General features: G+C 39.0%; 1 protein-coding gene across 1 annotated transcript in view; it reads left to right on the forward strand.

Annotated features, from left to right (window-relative positions):
* LOC129356009 (neuroligin-2-like) overlaps nucleotides 1-19,247 on the forward strand; it is a 71,566-nt gene that overhangs the window by 44,334 nt on the left and 7,985 nt on the right. Inside the window, 1 exon segment of the mRNA XM_055025632.1 lies at nucleotides 15,121-15,306. Within this exon segment, the coding sequence (XP_054881607.1) occupies nucleotides 15,121-15,306 (186 nt within the window).

The following is a 19,247-nucleotide window of genomic DNA, read 5'->3' on the forward strand; positions in this document are numbered from 1 at the left end:
GGAGAGTTTTTCCTTTTAGGTTTCAAACACTGCAGTGGAGAGCTTTCTGAAAGCCAGTTTTCTTCTGTTTTTTTTTATGTTATGAATGCACAGACACACAAGTGCATCATACGATATACTGCCGACTGCTGGCCATCCACTGCAAGTGCAAGAAATGTTTTGTTAAATCCAATATGGCAGACAGATGAAAAAGTAACTCAGGAATATCCAGAACCTCCTTCTATTGTAGGAATGCTTGCAGGTAACATTAAGTGACCCCTAAAGACCAAATACCAACTTTGTTTTTGGATAAAATTACAACTGATCACCTAAAAGAGAATTTATTTTTTACCTTTTGAAAAAATCAAAAACACTGGAAAAAAAATCCAGACTTAAAGGATCATAATTCTTGCATGAAAGGGTTAATGTTTTACATCGATTAGTATCAGTTTGAAGTGAAATGAGTGTGACTAAATGTCTGATGTGGTGGCAGTAGTCATAATATCTTCCAAGCTGTAGAAAGTGATGGGCCTGAAACTAAACCTTGAGGGACTCCTATTATGACCATATGCTGAACCAACTGCTTATGAGAAGAAAGAAAATGTGAAAACCAGTTTAGGGTCTATGGACGAAAGACTGGATGATTTATTATTTCAGTTCTGTCATCTTTCCCATCTAAAGCTTCGCTCTTTCTCTTTAAATCTATTTTCCCGAATCCCATTTTAAACAAGTCTTGTAAATTTTTTTAATCATATAAAACCTCCTTTAACTGGACCATTATTTCCTGCAAACTGTTTATTATTACTTTAGTAACATCTTGAAAACTCTACATAAAACTTCCTCCTGTTTCTGAACTGGATGTTGGGCCTTTTTTCTTTCTTTTTTTTAACTTACTGACATTTTGACGATTTACCATTAGTGAGCATAAATGGACAGAATAACAGCTTTAATGAGGAAGTAGCATTCGGGACATAATTTCTGGGGTTATCATTATTGCTCTGCTCCTCTGCAGCTGCCAGTCATCCGCCAACATGTAAAATCTCCCCTGTAATTTATTTTCCTACGCTTGAACGAGGCATTAAAATGCATTATTTTTATCTCGCGCGGCATCGCTCCGGTTGCTGCCAGAACCGTCTCATGTAAGCAAAGAGCAGATAAAGGAAATCAATGTCATTAAATTACACATTTAACAGCTTAATTTACCTCACTCTTTTTTTGTTGTTGTTGTTGTCTCGCTTGGCGGAGCCCGCCCTCCTCTGTCACGTCTGTGGACGGTTAAAAAGCTGCCATTCAAACACGCAGCAGCTGAAATAGTCGACAAAGAGGAGGCGTGTGAGCGTGAGGGACGAGCGGGGAAAGCGTCAACACATTTTCCATGTGACTCTGAGTTAATGTGTCATTCATTTGCAGCCCTGGAAGCTTCCAGGTCTGTTAGCACAGCCACTGCGCTGCTGCTTATTAATCAACCTGGCCGGCAGACACTGGTGGCGCTGCCCCTCTGCCTGCCAAATACAGAGCTGGCCTCGCTCTGATAACTTTCAAAACACTCTACCCATTGCTCTCAGGCTGCCAAATTAGGAGCAACTCTGGCTAAGATAAGTCTAATAGGCGCATGCTGTGGGTAGGTGATAGACCATGGCTCGCCTTGAAGACAGATGTTTTTGGGTCTTTTTCTTGGGAGGAAGAAAGCAGGCAAGGTTGTGAGGAAGCGAGGGAAAAAAACAGAGGTTTGTTTTTCTTTTCGTGTTTTGAACAAAACTTGGCCCAACCCCGGATGAGACGAGCATCCTCGCTTGAGGAAATAAGCGGTTCGTAGAGGACACATCTGAAGTTGAGTGGCTTCCCTGCCAGCAGGAAGGATTATGATTATTTACAATCTTCATCCATCTGCTGGTCCACCAAGAAGAAACGTTACTGCCAATCTTTGCTGGCATTGCTTAATGTGAAGTCAAAAAAAAAAAAAAGAGAGAAAGAAAGTGGATCAGCCAAAATGTGACTTTGTAAGGGTTAGAAGATTTAATCCCCTTTTGCTCTGTGCTGAAGTGTAAATAATTATGGAGACCTGGAGCGGAGCTGAGTGGAATCCACAAGTGGATTTGTTAATTTAGGTCTTTTATGGTCTGCTAAACCAAAAGACTTCACGACTCAGTTAGCTGGGTTTGTGTTGATTTAAAATGACTCAAATAATGAAAGTTTCAGGAGAACATGAGCTAAAGCTTCGTGCATCATTGGCACTAGCAGCGGAAGAGCAGATCTAGTGGTTATACTGCAGCTCAGGGATCCACTCAGATTTCATGTTTTGACTCTTCAGATCAGATTGATGCTCGCATTCAAGCTGCCATCTGCAGCAGATTCTTAAGTTTAAATGATTTTAATTCAAACAAGAAGTTGTTTTACAATATCAAATAAGGAAGGAAGCTCTTAATAAATAGTAAGAAAACATACAAAGAGACACTAATGGGTAAAAAGTTAGTTTTTGTTTTTATTGTGTCCAACATTTCATATTATTCTTTTTCTTATTTTCTTATAACATTAACATCACTTTTAGTGATTAAATTAAAATGCCACTTTATACAAAATCTACCTGGAGTATAAATAATTTTGGGCATTAATGCAGATAAATAGACAAGTAAACAGGTAGTTATGTAATAAAATAAGTACATTAGTACATAATAAAGTATGTCAACTTTTTGACAAATAGGTTAATATCAAATATGACCACAAAAGTTACTATAGCAATTATTTAACGATGTAAGTTAGTAACTTAGTGTGTCACTAAGTTAAGAATATTAGTAGATGTTAAATAAAAGTAAATATGCTTCATGAAATTTGGTAGAAATTAAGTAAATAAGCTAGTAAAAAAATAAGCAAGTAAAATATATAGAAATTTGAAAGAAAGTAAATAAATCTGCATTTTAGGTATAAAAAACAGCCTCTGTATAAAATACAGATGTGATAAATTGAAGAATTCATTGAAAGTAAAACGTTTGAACTTTTGTGAACACTTATCAAACATTGGACTAATAAAACCAATAAAGTCTTTGTTAAAATGTCACTTTTGACGCCTCATTTTCTGAATTCATGAGTGAAAAATGCAGCAGGGTAATTGTGTGTTTGTGACGATTTATAAAACCGCCTCTGATGGTTCAGCTGAACATCCCGAGCAGCTTCATGATGTCATGGATCTGCTCACAGTGAAAACCAGAATCTGATTAACAAAAGAAAACGACGACGCGTCTTTCACGAGAAGCCTCAGGATTACAGGAGATGGTAAACCGTTAATGTGCAGAGATGCGTGAAGCTGCTTCTGCGCACGCTGATTTGTGATTTCTGGCCTTGGTGCATCAGTCAGATCTGAGGAACATGACAGGCTCTGTCTGCGCAGCGACTCGCCTCATCCCAGGTGACTGATGGCTCCGGCTGCTGGCGATGCTCATGCATCTCGGGCTTTAAGCCTTCGTGTGAAATTAAGTGGATTAATGGGCTTATTTTGTGTTCCAGACAACATCAGTTTTTCTCTTTCTATGAACCAAATGAACATTTTCTCTCCCTGAATAATGCAGGGTTTTGGAATAACTTGCAGATGCCTCTCGGCTCTCCAATTTTCTTAACAATGTCAGTTTGTGTTTGGTCAGATCTGATCCGATCCGCTCAGCCTTGTGGAACCGTTTCAGGGTATTATTTTCATGCCATCTGTGTACGTATTGATTCGGCGACTCTTCCTGCACATGTATTATCGATTTGGAAATGTGAAAGCGCAAAGACGTCTCTCTTTTTGCTAACGGGCCGAGTCTGTTAACTTGTTTCAGATTCATGATTCACCATTTTCCAAAACGAAGCGTCATCAGCTCAACCTGAGTCGTGTTTAAACCGTCACACTTTGCTGACATCACAGTTAGAGAGCTCACAAGGTTCAGAGGTCATTTGGAAAATAACAGCAAGTCTGAACAACAAAACAGGAGTTTTAGATGGACCGATACTAAAAATTAATCACCAAGTTAGCAATTAGCAGGCAGAAAAATAAGTAAATATCAGCTAAATAGGAAAATGACAGATAATAAATCAATAAAAAGAGAGTAAGTGTGGAAGTGAACTTATTGAGTAAATAATAGTTATATTAGTGACTAAATAACTGTTAAATCCAATAAAACTATGTTATTGTTATATCATTAAAGTATCTGAGCTCTTTTGGCTCCCTGTTGTAAGTAAACAAGAAAATTAGTATTTATAAATTAATTAGACAAAAATAAGCAAATAATTCATTTAATTACTGATTAAATAAGTCCAATAAATCAAAAGTATCTATGTAAATGATAGTTAATTGAAACATTCATATTTCAATTATTAATTGCAAAATCTGCATCCTAAGTGATTACTGGGTAAGTAACAAAGTATTTGGTCAATAAATACTAAATAACTAACTACGTAACAAACTGTAAATGTGGAAATAAGTAGCTGGAATATCAATCATTAGGTAAATATTACTGAGTGAACTTTATGTAACAGAGTAAATATGTAATTTACTCTGCAATTAATACAGTAATTATGTGAATAAGTGTATAAATGAGTATAACTAAGTCAAGTTATTAGTTGAGTGGAAGATTTATTAAAATGAGGTTTTAATCAGTGCAAAAACAGTCAGAATAACTTTTCAAAATGACCTAAAGTCTAAAAGGTCCAAAGTTTAGCGACAGAAAATAAAGGAGGTCACTGGACTGAGCTGCTGAAATGGGCCAGTCATGACTGAGAGACTGACACTTGAGACGATGTAATTTTAGGCAGCAAGACAAGAGCTCGATTATTTAAATGGCCGCCACATGCTTTATTATACCTGAGATGCATTTTTATTTTGCCACTGGCTGTAAATGGCGGCGCAGCAGGACTGGTTTTATTTATTCATATCCTGGAGGTTTGAAGCAGCAGGGCTCCTTTTGGGGGGATTTTTTTAAACCGGCCTTACAGAACCTGGCAACATTTGCAGACACCTTGAACTCATTTACATCCAAAGTCACAAACCTGAATGTAGTTTTTTGTCTTGACCAGATTTGCTCCAGTTTTTCGCTCTCCTCTCCTCAAAGCGCCATCATTCATAGCTTCACCTGCTTGTTGGGATCAGTGTGCATTATGAAGGGCACACACTGGCTTTGCACATGGAAGCAGCTTTTTCCATTTGTCTGACGGGAGAAAACAGCACCTCTGACAACAGCCTGAGGCACATTTATTTGTTTGCTGTTTATTACATTCAGAAATAATAGACGCTGCGCAGCCTTGGACTTCTTGCTGTTGGTGGGCCTGTCAGCATGACGGGCGCCCTGAAGCTGGATACAGTGAAGTGTTGCTGTGCTACTCTGTTAATATATTTACCTGGACATAATGGAGACTTTCAGAAAATGCGATGGGTTTTCTTTGGTGAAGTTTTCCCTTTAAACTCACTGGTCCTTTGGAAAACTTTCTCACCTGCCAGGGAGGAGATTAAGCCTTTTGACTCAGGTGTGTTGGAGCAGAAACGCATCTAAAGGTTACTGGAGCTGCAGACCTTTCTGTTACAGATCTGATCATTTTACACTGATTGTTTTGTTTGCAGAAAGCAGACAGGAATGGTGAATGTTGAGTTTTCCAGTAGGCAGCATTGAAATCCCTTCTCAATGATGGCTGCTTTAGTCTCTGATAATACATGTGGATATTTCTTTATTTAATAAATGTCTATTTTTTTTAAATTCTGAAAGTTTTCATTAGCCAACTGGAGCCCACATCACTTTTAAGGACTTTTTTATGTTAAATCTTGTTAAAAAGCCTGAATGTGTCTAAAGTTTTAATACTTTGTCCTTTTAAATCAAATGGATGTCTCTACTACTCCATATATCTCCCATAATTATAATAGTAATAAATATTTCAGATCTAATGGTCTTATTCTGTAGATTAATGCTGTTCTTAAATATTTATGAATGACTCTACAGAATAGTTAGTTCTTCTATTCGTCAAATTCTGACTCCGAGGGCTTGGTGACTTAAAAATGACACCAAATACACGTTGGATTTGCTCTTTTATTAATTCCTCAAATTGTTATTTTTTTAAACACAGCAGAGAGTTTTACATGACAAACTCCATCTTTAGTGTGTCTGTTTATCGCTCCTGCGCTCGTCTTTGAGTTTATTTGAAAACTAAACAAACAGAAACATGCACAGGATGTTCACTATTTTTCAAGAAGACTTTTTTATTTAGACAGTTCAGCCGAACTGCATGAGAGAATAAGGTTTTGGGCCTCACAGGCTGCGCTGGGAGAGTGGAAATGAAGGTCAGCAGCTGAACGACGATTTAAAACCGGCGTTTAAAAGGAGCCGATATGGAGGCGTCAGTTTGATCGAACGTTTACGGAGCAGCAGGGGAGACTTTAAGACATTCTGTTCAACTCTCAGGCAAGTTTAGCAACAGGTGTGTCTTTAAAGGTTTAGAGCGTTTATGCAAATTTATTTATGGTGTTACTGGAGAAAAACAAAACACTAAAACTCATTATTTCTCCAGGTTCCACCAAATATCTTGTTTACAAGTAACTTTTCAGCTAGAAAGACATTTTTAAGACACTAATTTCTTAATATTGATGAAAAAAATTGACTATATCCGATGGCAGATTATTTCATTCGTAACATGAGAAAATGTCTTTTTATAAGTGAAATAATCTGCCAGTATTAATGATAAAAGTTTGAATATGTAAAAAATAAATGTTATAAACATTACACACTGAAACTTTGAGGTGGGACAAATGAAATCATCTTAAAATAAAGAAAATATTAGCTAAAAAAACAGTTTCTGTATTGTTTCTCTTCTGAAATGACCCTGCTTTGAAATGAGGCAACATAGATTTTCATTTTGTGAGTTTTGTTGTTTTTCAACGAGCACAGCCAGATTTACGTTACGATACGCAGAGACAAAAGAAAAACCTCCAAGCTGTACTCCTTAATCACTATTTTGTTTCTGCACTTGTAAGAAAAATAGTTTGGAAATGCTATGAACAATAACAACGGTCCAAGAAAAGTAATGCCAGAAGTATCCCCAACTGTGCCAGCTGAATTAAAAAAAACACAACAAAGCTGAGCCAACCAACGGCAGCCAGGCTGGCTGCAAACATTACCATGCAGAGTGAGGGGCTGCGTGTTGACGGAGCAGCGGTATCTAGGCCATCGCAGCGTGGGCTCTGTTTGATGTGAGAACGATGCCAGAGCGTAGTGGAAAAACTCCGCGTACTTTCAGCTCCAGAGACCCGCAAACATTCGCTGAAGTTGCAACTGCAAAATGCAGAAACCTGAAGCAAAAGTCGATCATTCCTACGTATGTTTACACGCAGCGAGACGATGATGGAAGGTTTGAATGCGCAGGAGTACAATGAGACGCTTCAAGACGTTACGAGCGCGCGCACACCACACCCCCCCACCCCCCACACACACACACACCCACACACACACACACACACACACAGACACATTTACAAACCCCAGCAGACTCACAATTCGTGTTTACTCATTTATTTTAGCTGCTTGTTTGTTTTGCTTTTTAAATCTGAGGAATTGCACAGCTGTTGCTGCTGCTGGCAGAAGGTGCAGTTTGGGGATTCATTAGTTCTTGTTTCCTGCTTTCTGTTTTTCTCTTCTTCTTCTTCTTCTTCTTCTTCTTCTTCTTCTTCTTCTTCTTCTTCTTCCCTCCATCCTGGCTCTGGAGCTCCGCGTCGTTTTTGTGATATGTTGAAGTTTTAATAATTTGGAACTGTCTACAGCTCTACATGTAAAGACGTGGAGCGTTCCTAGAAGAGCTGAGTTGATACTCTAAACATTTCCAGAGTCTTTAAAAGCCGCATTTTTCTGTTTTTGTCAGAGATAATCTATCGCGATACGATGGATGTTTATCACCGGATGATCAAAAATGTGCTTAAGTTGAATTATGTTAAGCGTGGCTCAAAAGCTTGACTCATATTTTATAGATCAAAATTCATATCTGATACTCTTTGATTTCCGCCATGTTTTAATCATTCTCCCAAAGGGTGAAACATTAACTTAAAAGTTGGGGTTTCTTCGTGACTTTATGTTACTCTAAATTTATTTCACTATGTCTTCTGACAGCCGAAACATTTTTATGTATGAATTTCATTAGCAGTGAGAGGAAACTCTTCATTTCTACTTGAAGGTTGGACATTTCATGTTACAAGCTGGGAAAGTTCAATCCAATGAAGTAGAGGTTCAACGATTCATCGGCGCAGATTGTCCTGATTCATCGCTGATCGGCTGATGCGTAAATATGAAGCCGATTTTATCCACCGATCTTCTCTACCTCAGTGAAGGTCTAAAAATCAACCAATAATCACCAAAGTGTTGCCAACAGCGACTTTCTTGCTATATTTAGCCAAAATCAGAATCAGAAGGTCGGGATTTTAATCTTGGATTCGCCAAAAAACCGCAGTCAGTTCACCTCTTTCAGTTTGCAAAGTCCAACATTTTTCACCTCAAAATCAAATATGGCAGCAGAACCAAACAATCTCTGAAATTTCAACTGTTCACACGGTGAAGGTGGTGTCATAACCTCCTTGCTTCACATTTTAATTAGAAATGTTACAAGAGTCAGAATTCTTAATAAATTGCTTTTCAATCCACACAGAAATTTAGCAAACACAATTAAACTGAAGGAAAACAAAAAGTAGAATAAAAAAAAACATTCTGCTGCTCTGGAAAAGTGAAACACAAATAATAATTTTGACTCTAAACATCTCTGGTGATGATGGGAGTCTTTTTTTTTTTTTTTTTGGCTTTGTACAAGACCCATGCGAAGAGCCAAGACTTCAGGTCATACATCATGTCCGATGTGGCCCATGGCGCCCCTATTTCACCCATCATTACCTCCTGACTCCCTCCGGCCCCACAGGGCCTGCAACCCCGGGAGCCGAGTGACAGACAAACAAGAGACGATGGAAAGAGTTGGTCTGAGGAGGAAATGTTGGATTCCAAATCAGGAAGACTTTCAAGTGATTCTGAGCACACACACACACACACACACACACACACCCACACACACACACACACACACACACACCTCCTGATTCAAGTGTGTGTGATCGGGACTGTGAACTGTTCCTCCTGTGGGCTGTGAAAGTGTTCACAGGGCAACCAGATCTGATCGATAGACACTCGCTGCCACTTTGTCATGACTCAGGTTAAAAGCAGACGAGTGAAACCGATGGAGCTCCTTCTCTTTGTTCCCCGGGGAAACACAAAAACATTCATCTATAATCTCGCCTCCTCTCTCGTTTTTTGTCCCTCTGTGGCTCTTTTTGTCTCCCTCTGATCTCATTTTTCTTGTTCGCTGTCACTGGGTCTTCCTCTACAACACGTGTGTCAAACTCGAGGCCTGAGGGCCAAATCTGCTCTGCTATTGATATTTACATGGCCCTTTGGACGCCAGAGGAACGCATAAATGAAACTTTGACGTAACAGCTGTGTGCTTAAATATCAGTCTCTCCATTTCTTTGTGAATCCAGAATCACGCAGCATCAACAGATCCACACATTTTTAAGATAATGCTTGAATTGTGAGTTTACTGCAAATTTTCCACCAAAATGGTCAAAATGGTGACGCTAACTCCCACCTGCAGGTGGCAGTGTATCTTATTTCCCCTACATTGCTTTCTCAGCTTCACTTGATGTCGAGTTATAACAAAAGTCACATTTACCGTCATTCATTTGCACAAATATCACAAATTATTTTGCAGATATTTCTAAATTAGCTCCACAAATCTGTAATTTTCATTGCAAAAAGAAATTTTAAAAAAATCAATGACTCCTGAAGGAACTGATCAGTTTCAAAAAACTTGTTCACTATGATTTTAAAGAAGTGCTTATCAGGTGCAGACGCAGCTACTCAATAACATTTTAACAGTTCATCAATGCACTCTGACAAGAATATCCGTGATCTTGATAAAACCCAAAATGAAAACGAGTTTGACGCCGCTGCTCTACAACTTTACGACTCTTTTAGATCGGCAGAAACAGGGAGATCTGAGCTCCTGAAGCTGAACGTCTGCACCGCAGACTGACGTGGGGCTGATCTGCAGGTTTGAGGAAACATTGCGTGTGCATATGGTCTCTCTCTGCTGGGAGCTGGCCTGCTTCCTCTTTCTCCACTGTCTGGACTTCAGAGACCAGCAGCTTTCAGCTGCGGTCTGGACCCAGGAACAGAGACACCGACTCACCGGAGGCCCAAGAGATGAAAGAACGGAGCGTAGAGGAGCCAATGAGGGAGTGGAGGAGGAAAAGAAACAAAGCAGGAGAGAGTAAAATATGATTATGATCTAATATTAGCTGTTTTACTTAGTTGAATTTTGTAGATTAAACATTTTATTCATCAAAATAGTTTTTTTAAATCCTGAAGTTATGGTATGCAGACGGGGAACATTCAGACTCCATGCAGGCCGGGATTCAAACCTGAGACCTTCTTGTTGCAGCAGAGCTACCAACTGCAGCCGCTGCACATTTATTTAAAAAATAAATACACTTAAGACAATTTTACTTTCTTTCTGTTTCTTACAGTACAAAGAAAAGTAGTAAACAGGATTGAAACGATTACTCAGATTAATTGTGATTAATCTTTTTAGTTGACTAACTTAGTAATGGATTAATTGTTAACTGGATTATACTTAGCGATTCAGTCAGAGAAGTAAGTACTTATTAAAGAACATATGCATTTTGCATTTAAAATGAAAAAAAAAACTATTTTTTATCTGTTTGTTCTACTCAAAACTCCCAAGTGACACTTTTAGCTTGACCTGGTTCAAATTCAGTAAAAAAAAAAAAACTTTTGTAAATCAATAGTTAGTCAGTTATTCCTAAAATAATCAATAGATTAGCCCTGCATTGTATTGATGCAAAGAAGAAAGATCAGAGCTTTTCACATGTTGATTTTAGCTTCAGATGTTCAGACATTCGCCACGCTGCCGCATTTTATGCAACGAAATGTATTTTTTTTAAAATGAAATCATCAGCGTAATTTTAAACCAGAATCGTTGTTGGCTGCAGTCCTAATTGTAGAATCACAACACGCTCCCGGAACGATTGATGCTGAAGGTCAAAGGCTTTTCCAGTTGCAGCTGTGAACGTAACTTCATCAAATATTTGCGATCTGAGGGAAACGGGTCGCGTCGGGCTGTTTTAGTTTATTTTCATCCGGGTCAGGGATCTGGTCCTGTGGTTTCCATAGCAACGCCACTGATCAGGTCAGAAACAATGAATCAATAAAGTTCAAGTTCTGAGTTACTGTCCACAAGAGAAATGCAGAAATGCTTCATTACATGAGCCGTGACACAGATTGATTAGAAAAATCTGTTCTAGACCAAACCAGCAAGAAAGAACCAGCAAATATTTCCCAAAACAACACACACACACACACACACGCACGCACGCACGCACGCACGCACGCACGCACGCACACACGCGCACGCACACAACACACACACACACACACACACACACACACACACACACACCACACACACCTCACTCAGAGGGGTCCTTCCCAGCATGAGGGCATAAAATGTGAATAATTCCACAGATAATTTGGCTGCCACAGCCTGGCAATGGGAATAACAACTTTACAGAGATAAAAAGCACAATAAGACAGAGAACAAACAGCGAAGCAAATCACCCAAGGCCAGATGCTGCGTTGAAGCCAAAGTGCTATTTGTGAAGAAAAAAAACCTCTTCTTGAGCCTGATGAAGAAAACAGAAATGTTGTCATTTATTTCCCCTTTTTCCAATTCCTTTTTCTCTTTCCTCACGTTGTTCCCTTCTGGGAATAAAAATATGTGACATAGCCTCTGAACTGTGAGAATGAAGCTGAGAACATGTGATTTTCTGGACTCCTTTGACAGAGAATAATTACTACACACACACACACACACACACCTAGAGACATCTGGCTCTCCAACCATCTATTCACACTCAGCGTTAGGAGTGTGTCCTTCAGTCAGATGTTAAAGCCATTGTTTAGATATGTGTGAACAAATAAATCGGAATGAAAAATAAGCATACTCATAAACACAACAGCATAAAAAGCATGAAAGCAGGTTTTATTTTCACATGCTATTCAAACATGCATTTTTATAAATAATTTTCCAATGATATGTGACCGCTTCATGTTTGCAGAAGCGTGTCTGTAGCAGGATGTGTGCTCACATGTCTGGTATGGGAAGAGTAAAGGAGATGCAGGGAAAGGAAAGGCTGCAGTCTTTTCTGTAGTGTCAGCCTTTGATCAGCATCCCTGCGTGTGCATGCGTGTGTGGGTGTGTGCATGTGTGTGTGTGTGTGTGTGTGTGTGTGTGTGGGTGTGTGTGTGTGTGTGTGTGTGTGTGTGTGTGTGTGTGTGTGTTGGAGCCAACCCCTGGTGTCTTGGAGGCAGATGAAACACTGCTCCTCTATCCGGGAGTCACAGAACACCCACTGTCCTCTGCGCCTGCTCCTTTTATTTATCTCTCCTCTCTGCCTCGCCCATCTAACCCGTCATTCCTCACCGGTTTTAAATACTCAAGCAGAGCAGGGTTTTCGTGCCGCGTCGCCGTGCTTGAACCCGTCCTCCACGTTTTTCCCAAGCCTTCGTCAGATTATGGGGCGTGGAGGGGGAGGCCATCGCACGCTGACTTATTGTCAGACGAAGAGAGAGGAGGAGAAACAACACGAGCACGATTTCAGTCCGCTGAAATAAAACTATTAACACCCAGAGAACAAAACATTCAATGCGTCATTAAGCTGCACAAAAAGAATAAGAAACAGATTTATGTATTTCCATCCTCTCATACCTGGACGTTTCAGTAGCAGGTCACCGTATTATCTTCAAAACATGGCGCTGACACAGTGGTATTGCTGTTTTTTAGATTAATCACCCTAATTAATGACCTACTTAGCATAACCGTTGTTTAATTTATTGTGGTGTTTACAGTCGGGCATTAAAGCGGCTTATTCGCCCTGTGTTTGTGCTTCCCTTTAATTAATTTACCCCAATGTGCTGCTTGTTTTTATGTGTTCTGGAATTTAAGAGCAGCACCAAAGGGTCCAGTCTCATTGATAAACGCCTTGTTGGCTTTTGGTTCTGTAATACAGAAATGATCAATAAATACAAGCAGAAACTGGAGTTATTTTGGCTTCAGCTGATGAGGAAAACATTTGGTCGTTTATGTTTTCCTCTCCAAGTGTATAAATCTTAGACAAACTCTTATTGTTTATTGTCAAATTCAGTTACAGACAATATGAACATTCAAACAACAGATGATGAAGTCCATCTATTATTTGTTTCTGAGATAATTTCATCAGGCTGTAAGGAATATTGAGACTGCAGAACATGAACATCAAACTTTTCTTCAAATGTTACTTTTATGCCCATATAATCCATATAAAATACAGATTTTATAAGATCTTTCTTTATTTAATCTTTTGTGTTTAACTGCTCTACTTTTCGCCTGTATTATATTAATATTAATAATATATTTTATTTCTGACTCAGAGTTGTCATTCTTCGTTTAGTATTCTTTGTCTTGCCACACAGTGGCGCCATTTTCACACAAATACTAGTTGATAAATATCTGCTGCACATTTTTTTTTTCCAGTTTCAGTGTTAACTAAATCACCAACATGAATATAGTAATTTAATACACTAATATCACTTTAGACAATATAATTTACACATATTTATTTAAAAAGTATTAAAAAGAGCTTTTCTAACATCCTGTGTGGATGCGAGATTTACGATGCACTGAAATATTGAGTTCTTCCTAAAAGATAATTAATATATTTATATTCTGACTAGTTCATTGTTTTTGGGTCTCAACTTAATTACTTCGATAAACAGAAACCTGACAACTAATCAGATTGTATCATCCTAACCCATAAATTCACATTAAAGTGACAAAAAGTCACATTTAGTTACATTATCTAAGCCAGTTTTACTGTAATTTCATAGATGTTGATGCTTTTAAGGTTTTATCTCTAATTAGTATCCCTCTTTACGTGCTCTGTTTTTTTTATATCCTAACCTTTGTCTGTTATAAGTGTTTAACATCCATTGTTTAGGCTTAATGAAAACTTATCCAGTATGCTTGTCTTTAATAGGCTCTAATTAGAGGTTCCATTCAGAGACTGCCGGTTAATTGCTACCTAAGTGGAGACGAGCTAAGTCTTTGGTTGAACAATTAAAGATACTTAATAGTGAGGCAAATATCAGCTAACAGAGGGAACAGCGTGTCATGGAGATCTGAGGTGCAGAACATGCAGGCTTCTGGGTTTAATTAGGTGAACAGCAGTGATGTATGAAAAGCTGTCACGTTCAGAGTCAGCATGCTCGGGTTAGACGTGCATCGATTCATGCAGAGTCAGGATCGTGTGTGTGATTTTCTGGACTTGAACGTCGTCAGGAAATCCTTAAAATATTTCTGAAAACAGACAAGATGTCATCAGTATTCCAATAAAAATAAGGTTATGAACGTTTAGTAAATATTCAGCATGTTAATGTTTCTACTGCTCCTTTTTTATTACTTTTAACTGTGCAGTAAAAAGCTCAAATGTTTTTTATTGATGCTTTTTACATCCCATTCAATAAATTAGGATCTTATTAAAAAGTCCATATATTCCAGGAACTTTATCGCCAAGTGAAACACATTACAAAGATTAATTACATACAGATGGATGTTTAAAAGGATTTATTTCTGTCAAATATGATCATTTACACTTACAACTAATAGAAATGTGACATTTTTAATACAGAAATGTGGGCTTAATGAAAAGGATGTTATTTTCAAAAGGTATCAGAATATTCTAATTTATTAAATACTGATTCAGCTCTAGATGTTTTTTTTATTTTTTACTTTATCTAAGACCTCAGGATTAAAACTGTCCAATGTAGAAAAATTGTGAAATGTCAAGTAAAAGTGTTTTTTTATTTTCTTTTTTAATGAGTTTAGAAGTGATAATTGAAGTTTTGTCTAACTCTTTCCTTGTGCTCTGCAGTTTTAACTACAATCTGATTTACCTTTCAATGAAGAAAACATTATGAAAGCTAACAGCATCGTTAATTCTCTGTTTCTCTTTCTTTTTCCACTTTTCCGTTTCTCAACCAACAGGTTTCCTCAGCACCGGCGATCAGTCCGCAAAGGGGAACTACGGCCTGCTGGACCAGATTCAGGCTCTGCGCTGGCTCAACGAAAACATCGGCCATTTTGGCGGCGACCCCGAGAGGATCACCATCTTTGGATCTGGAGCAGGGGCCTCCTGCGTTAACCTGCTCATCCTGTCTCACCACTCTGAAGGTAAGTTGATGCTTACTGTGTCGCACTGATTGAGTTTTGTAAAAATATGGATTTTACATATTTTTTAAACCTGTCATCATGTTGGGACAGTCATGAGACAGATAATCTGTGAAAAGATCCATCCCATCCTCCTCTTCCCTGAGTTTCTGCTGCCATCTAAAAAAAAATGCACCAAAATCAACCAATCAGAAACAGGAGGAGGGTCTTAGCGCCGTCAATCACACCTATGTACACTTTGCTCAATATGCTAATGGTGGAAGGACAAGAAAACTGATTATCTGCCATCATTGGTGGTTATGCTAACTAGCTTTAGCATTCATAGCAACCTCTGCTAGCGGGGAGAAGCTGCAGCCTAGCAGAGAGCAAAGGAAGGCTGTAATTAGCACATTGATTGACAGCAGTAAGACCCTCCTCCTGGCTCTGATTGGTTGTTTTTGGTACATTCCTTCAGATGGTAATATAAACTCAGGGAGAAAACAGAGGAGATCAATTTGTTTTTGCAGATTATCTTATGTTTTACTGTCAGTACATAATGAAAAACATTTTGTTTAATAAACGTTACATACTGCTGCTTTAACCAAAGAGAGAAGAATGACAGATTAGGATGACATAAAATGTTTTTGGATTGTATTTGAGCTCTCAGATAGACAGACAGACAGACAGACAGACAGATCTTAATTATGCAGATTGGCAGCTTCAGCCTGTCACCTGTTAAAACCTGTGAGGCTCACTTGACTCTCTGAAAGAAAACACCCAGCTTGTCCTTTGAGCGTACGGATTTGAGCTCCCGGGTGCCTAATGAGCGCGTGCAGGTTTGATCCTCTCTGCGTCGCTCACATCCTCAGAAGATAAATGAGTCGGGAGCGCCGGCATTACCCCACATTACCTGCCTCGCCGACGCTTCTGTTGTGCAGCAGGAAGGCCCTTCCTTCATCAAAACCCTACATGTGTTCGACCTCCTGCTCCCCATTACCAGCACAAAACACCCCGGGGGCTAAGCGCTAACGCAGCCTCACCAGAGGACAGAGAACCGCGAACCGGGCCGCTTTGATCTGAGCCGAGATCAGCGTGGCTGACAATCCGCGGCCAAACGGCCACGCACTCGCCGCCTTTGATCACGGCGTTCTTGAAGCTGTCCTCCTCAGATCGTTGCTTCTCTGTTCTCTGCATCGCTCGAGGTCTCGCCCTGAATATCTCTGCCTTCTCGCCCCGTTTTCCCGCCTCACACACAAACGGGAAAGGCCAGAAGTGTGGGTGAACAGAAAGAGATGTGAAAAAGCAGTTTCACATCTGTTCTGGTTCTCTGTGTGTCTCTGGACCTCAAGCACCGAGCAGTCATTCTGTTTTTGACTAATTAATTCTCGGTAAATGTGCTTGGAAAACAAATGTGCTGTGAAAGCTTGACTGAGCCGCTGAAGCCGCTGATGTCTGTTAACCAGCAAATTAATCCAGGAACTTAACTTCTTAACTTTTAACTACAATTAATGCAGCACCTGGTTTCTAACATGCTGCAGCGATGAGGAAAAATCTTTACTATTGTTAAATAAAAGCAGTTTTAGTTTACATAGAGATAATTATCTCAGATTTTTAGTTCCATATATCTGAGCTTGAGAAGCTGAAATGCAAATGAAGCTAAACATGATGTTAACTGGCTTTTGCAATTGGTATGATTCATATCTAAAGGCTCAAATATATTCATTAATGCCATTAATGCATTTTGTAGTTTGATCACATTCTTTCTGAATATTTAACGACTCTTCCTGGTTTCCAGTCATGAACCAAATTTTCCAGAGGTCTCTAGTCAGGCAGCTTCATCAGTTTTGATGCTTGTTCAGAGTCGTCGTCCTGTCCGAACATTCAAATCGTCGCGTTTAGATGAAAGGAAATCGGTCGATTCACAAGTGGTTTCAATATCGACGTGACCTGAGATCAACACAGAAAGACCTGAAGTTAAATGAAATTTGCAACTAGCCACATTGACGCATTAAATGCCTTCTGGAGAAACATGTTTGAATTGAACTGGGGTTTGCATGTATATTTAAGCCTGGGTGTGTAATTTTGACCAAAGCACAGACGAGTGAAAATCCACAGTAAATTTTCTTAAATGTTCTAATTTGCTGCTGCTTCACGACTCCAGTGTTAAAAACAAATTATTTGTTTTCCTGATATTAAATAAAAACAACATAGAGGGAATTTTTTCCACAATGTTCCCAAATGACTGAAAACATAATTTCATGCCTGAAGTTATAAAGTTCAAACACAAAATCATAAACTGTAATTAACTGTAATCTGCTTAGCATTTATGAAGCCGTCCTAATTGGGTCATTATCACATTTACTGCATAAAACAATAACAAAGAATCACTGGGAGAAGAAATAAAGTTTGTGCAGTTTGATCTTGGCGTTGATTTCACACACAGAGACAGCAGGGATGTCAGCAGCTTGTCTTGGAAGTTTAAAAATTCACTTTAAATCTCTGAATGTGCTTCATTAAAACTTGGTTTTATACATAGACTTTCACAAGTTATGTGTTAATTAGGTAGCTTTTAGAGGTGTTGAGGATATTTTATGACTTTCTGAGCTTCTTGTGTTACTTGCAATAAGAAAGAAATCAATTTCTAAATTCTTCTTCGCTCCTTTTGTCTTTATGTTTAGACTGAAACCTGAAATGTTCACTCTGCATTTTGTCCTTTATCGATTTTATATTGAATTAACCCTTTAACCACCAACATTAACCCTGTTTCTTTTGTTGCTGACAACCAACCCGCTGTCACTGTCTGTCTTCATCCCTCTGCTTTGGCGTCACCTCATCATCATCACCTTCCTCTTCATCAGCATCTATCGGTGTAACATCAGCTCACTAGAAGCCGTCTGTCTGTCATCCTTCCTCTCCTTCCCCCCTCCGTCACGGATCCGAGGTAAGGAGTCCGTCATTCTGTCATTAAAGGACACCGATCATGTCAGCAACAGGTTCTCACAGATCAAACTTGACAGCAGGGCGGTGATGAAGGCAACGCTTCGTAATGTTGATTATGTGATGAGAGGCAGAGATAGAGGATGGAGAAAATGAGCATCGGTGCCTTGCAGAAGGATTTGCATGTTTACATATTTTGTCACAAAACTTTCATACATTTTTTTGGGATCTTAGGCAGAAAACCAACACAAAGTAGCATGAAATTGGAGTCAGTTTGCATGTAGCCTCTGACTTTGTACAATTACAAATAAAAGTTTTTTTATGTAGGTTTACACATCTAGAAACCGACATTTGTGTTTGCCATAGACTCAATAGGATTTAACTAGGCCGTTCAAACGAATGAACATACTATCATCTTCACAACAGATCAGATTCCTTAAAACCGTCGTTACTGTCAGTTACTGCTGACTGGAGCAACTACTTCTACTTTGTCTATTAAATAACAGATCAATAATGCAGAGGTAATTATCAGCACATATATTGTTTTTATCTATTTTTGGTACCTCTTCTAACAACTTACAGGTCAAATACACCAAAACTATAATTAACTGTGTCACAATTATTGATCAGTAACTAAGAGGGTTCATCATTGCTGCCATATTGATTGTGAAAAGTTTGTATCACTGGTTTGTCTACTTGCCTGAGACTTGAAGTGTGCAAAAATAATACTGTAGATGCAAAAAAGTCCCGGGTTTAAAATCCCCGCCTGAGGCTTTTCTGCGTAGAGTTTGTAATTTCTCCCTGTGCGTGCGTGGGTTCTCTCCGGGTGCTCCGGTTTCCTCCCACAGTTCACAAACATCACTGTTAGGTCAGATGATTTCTCCTAATTATCCTCAGGTTTGTGTGTTCATGGTTGCATGTCTCTTGTGTTTGTGTTGCCCTGCGATGAACTGCTGACCTGTCCAGGATGCTCCGTTGTTGATTTCTCTCCTTGACTGGAAGATCAGATTCTGATGGCTCCATATTTG

Source organism: Poeciliopsis prolifica, unplaced genomic scaffold (assembly GCF_027474105.1).
Source record: "Poeciliopsis prolifica strain line A6 unplaced genomic scaffold, Auburn_PproV2 SCAFFOLD153, whole genome shotgun sequence".
Lineage (NCBI taxonomy): Eukaryota > Metazoa > Chordata > Actinopteri > Cyprinodontiformes > Poeciliidae > Poeciliopsis > Poeciliopsis prolifica.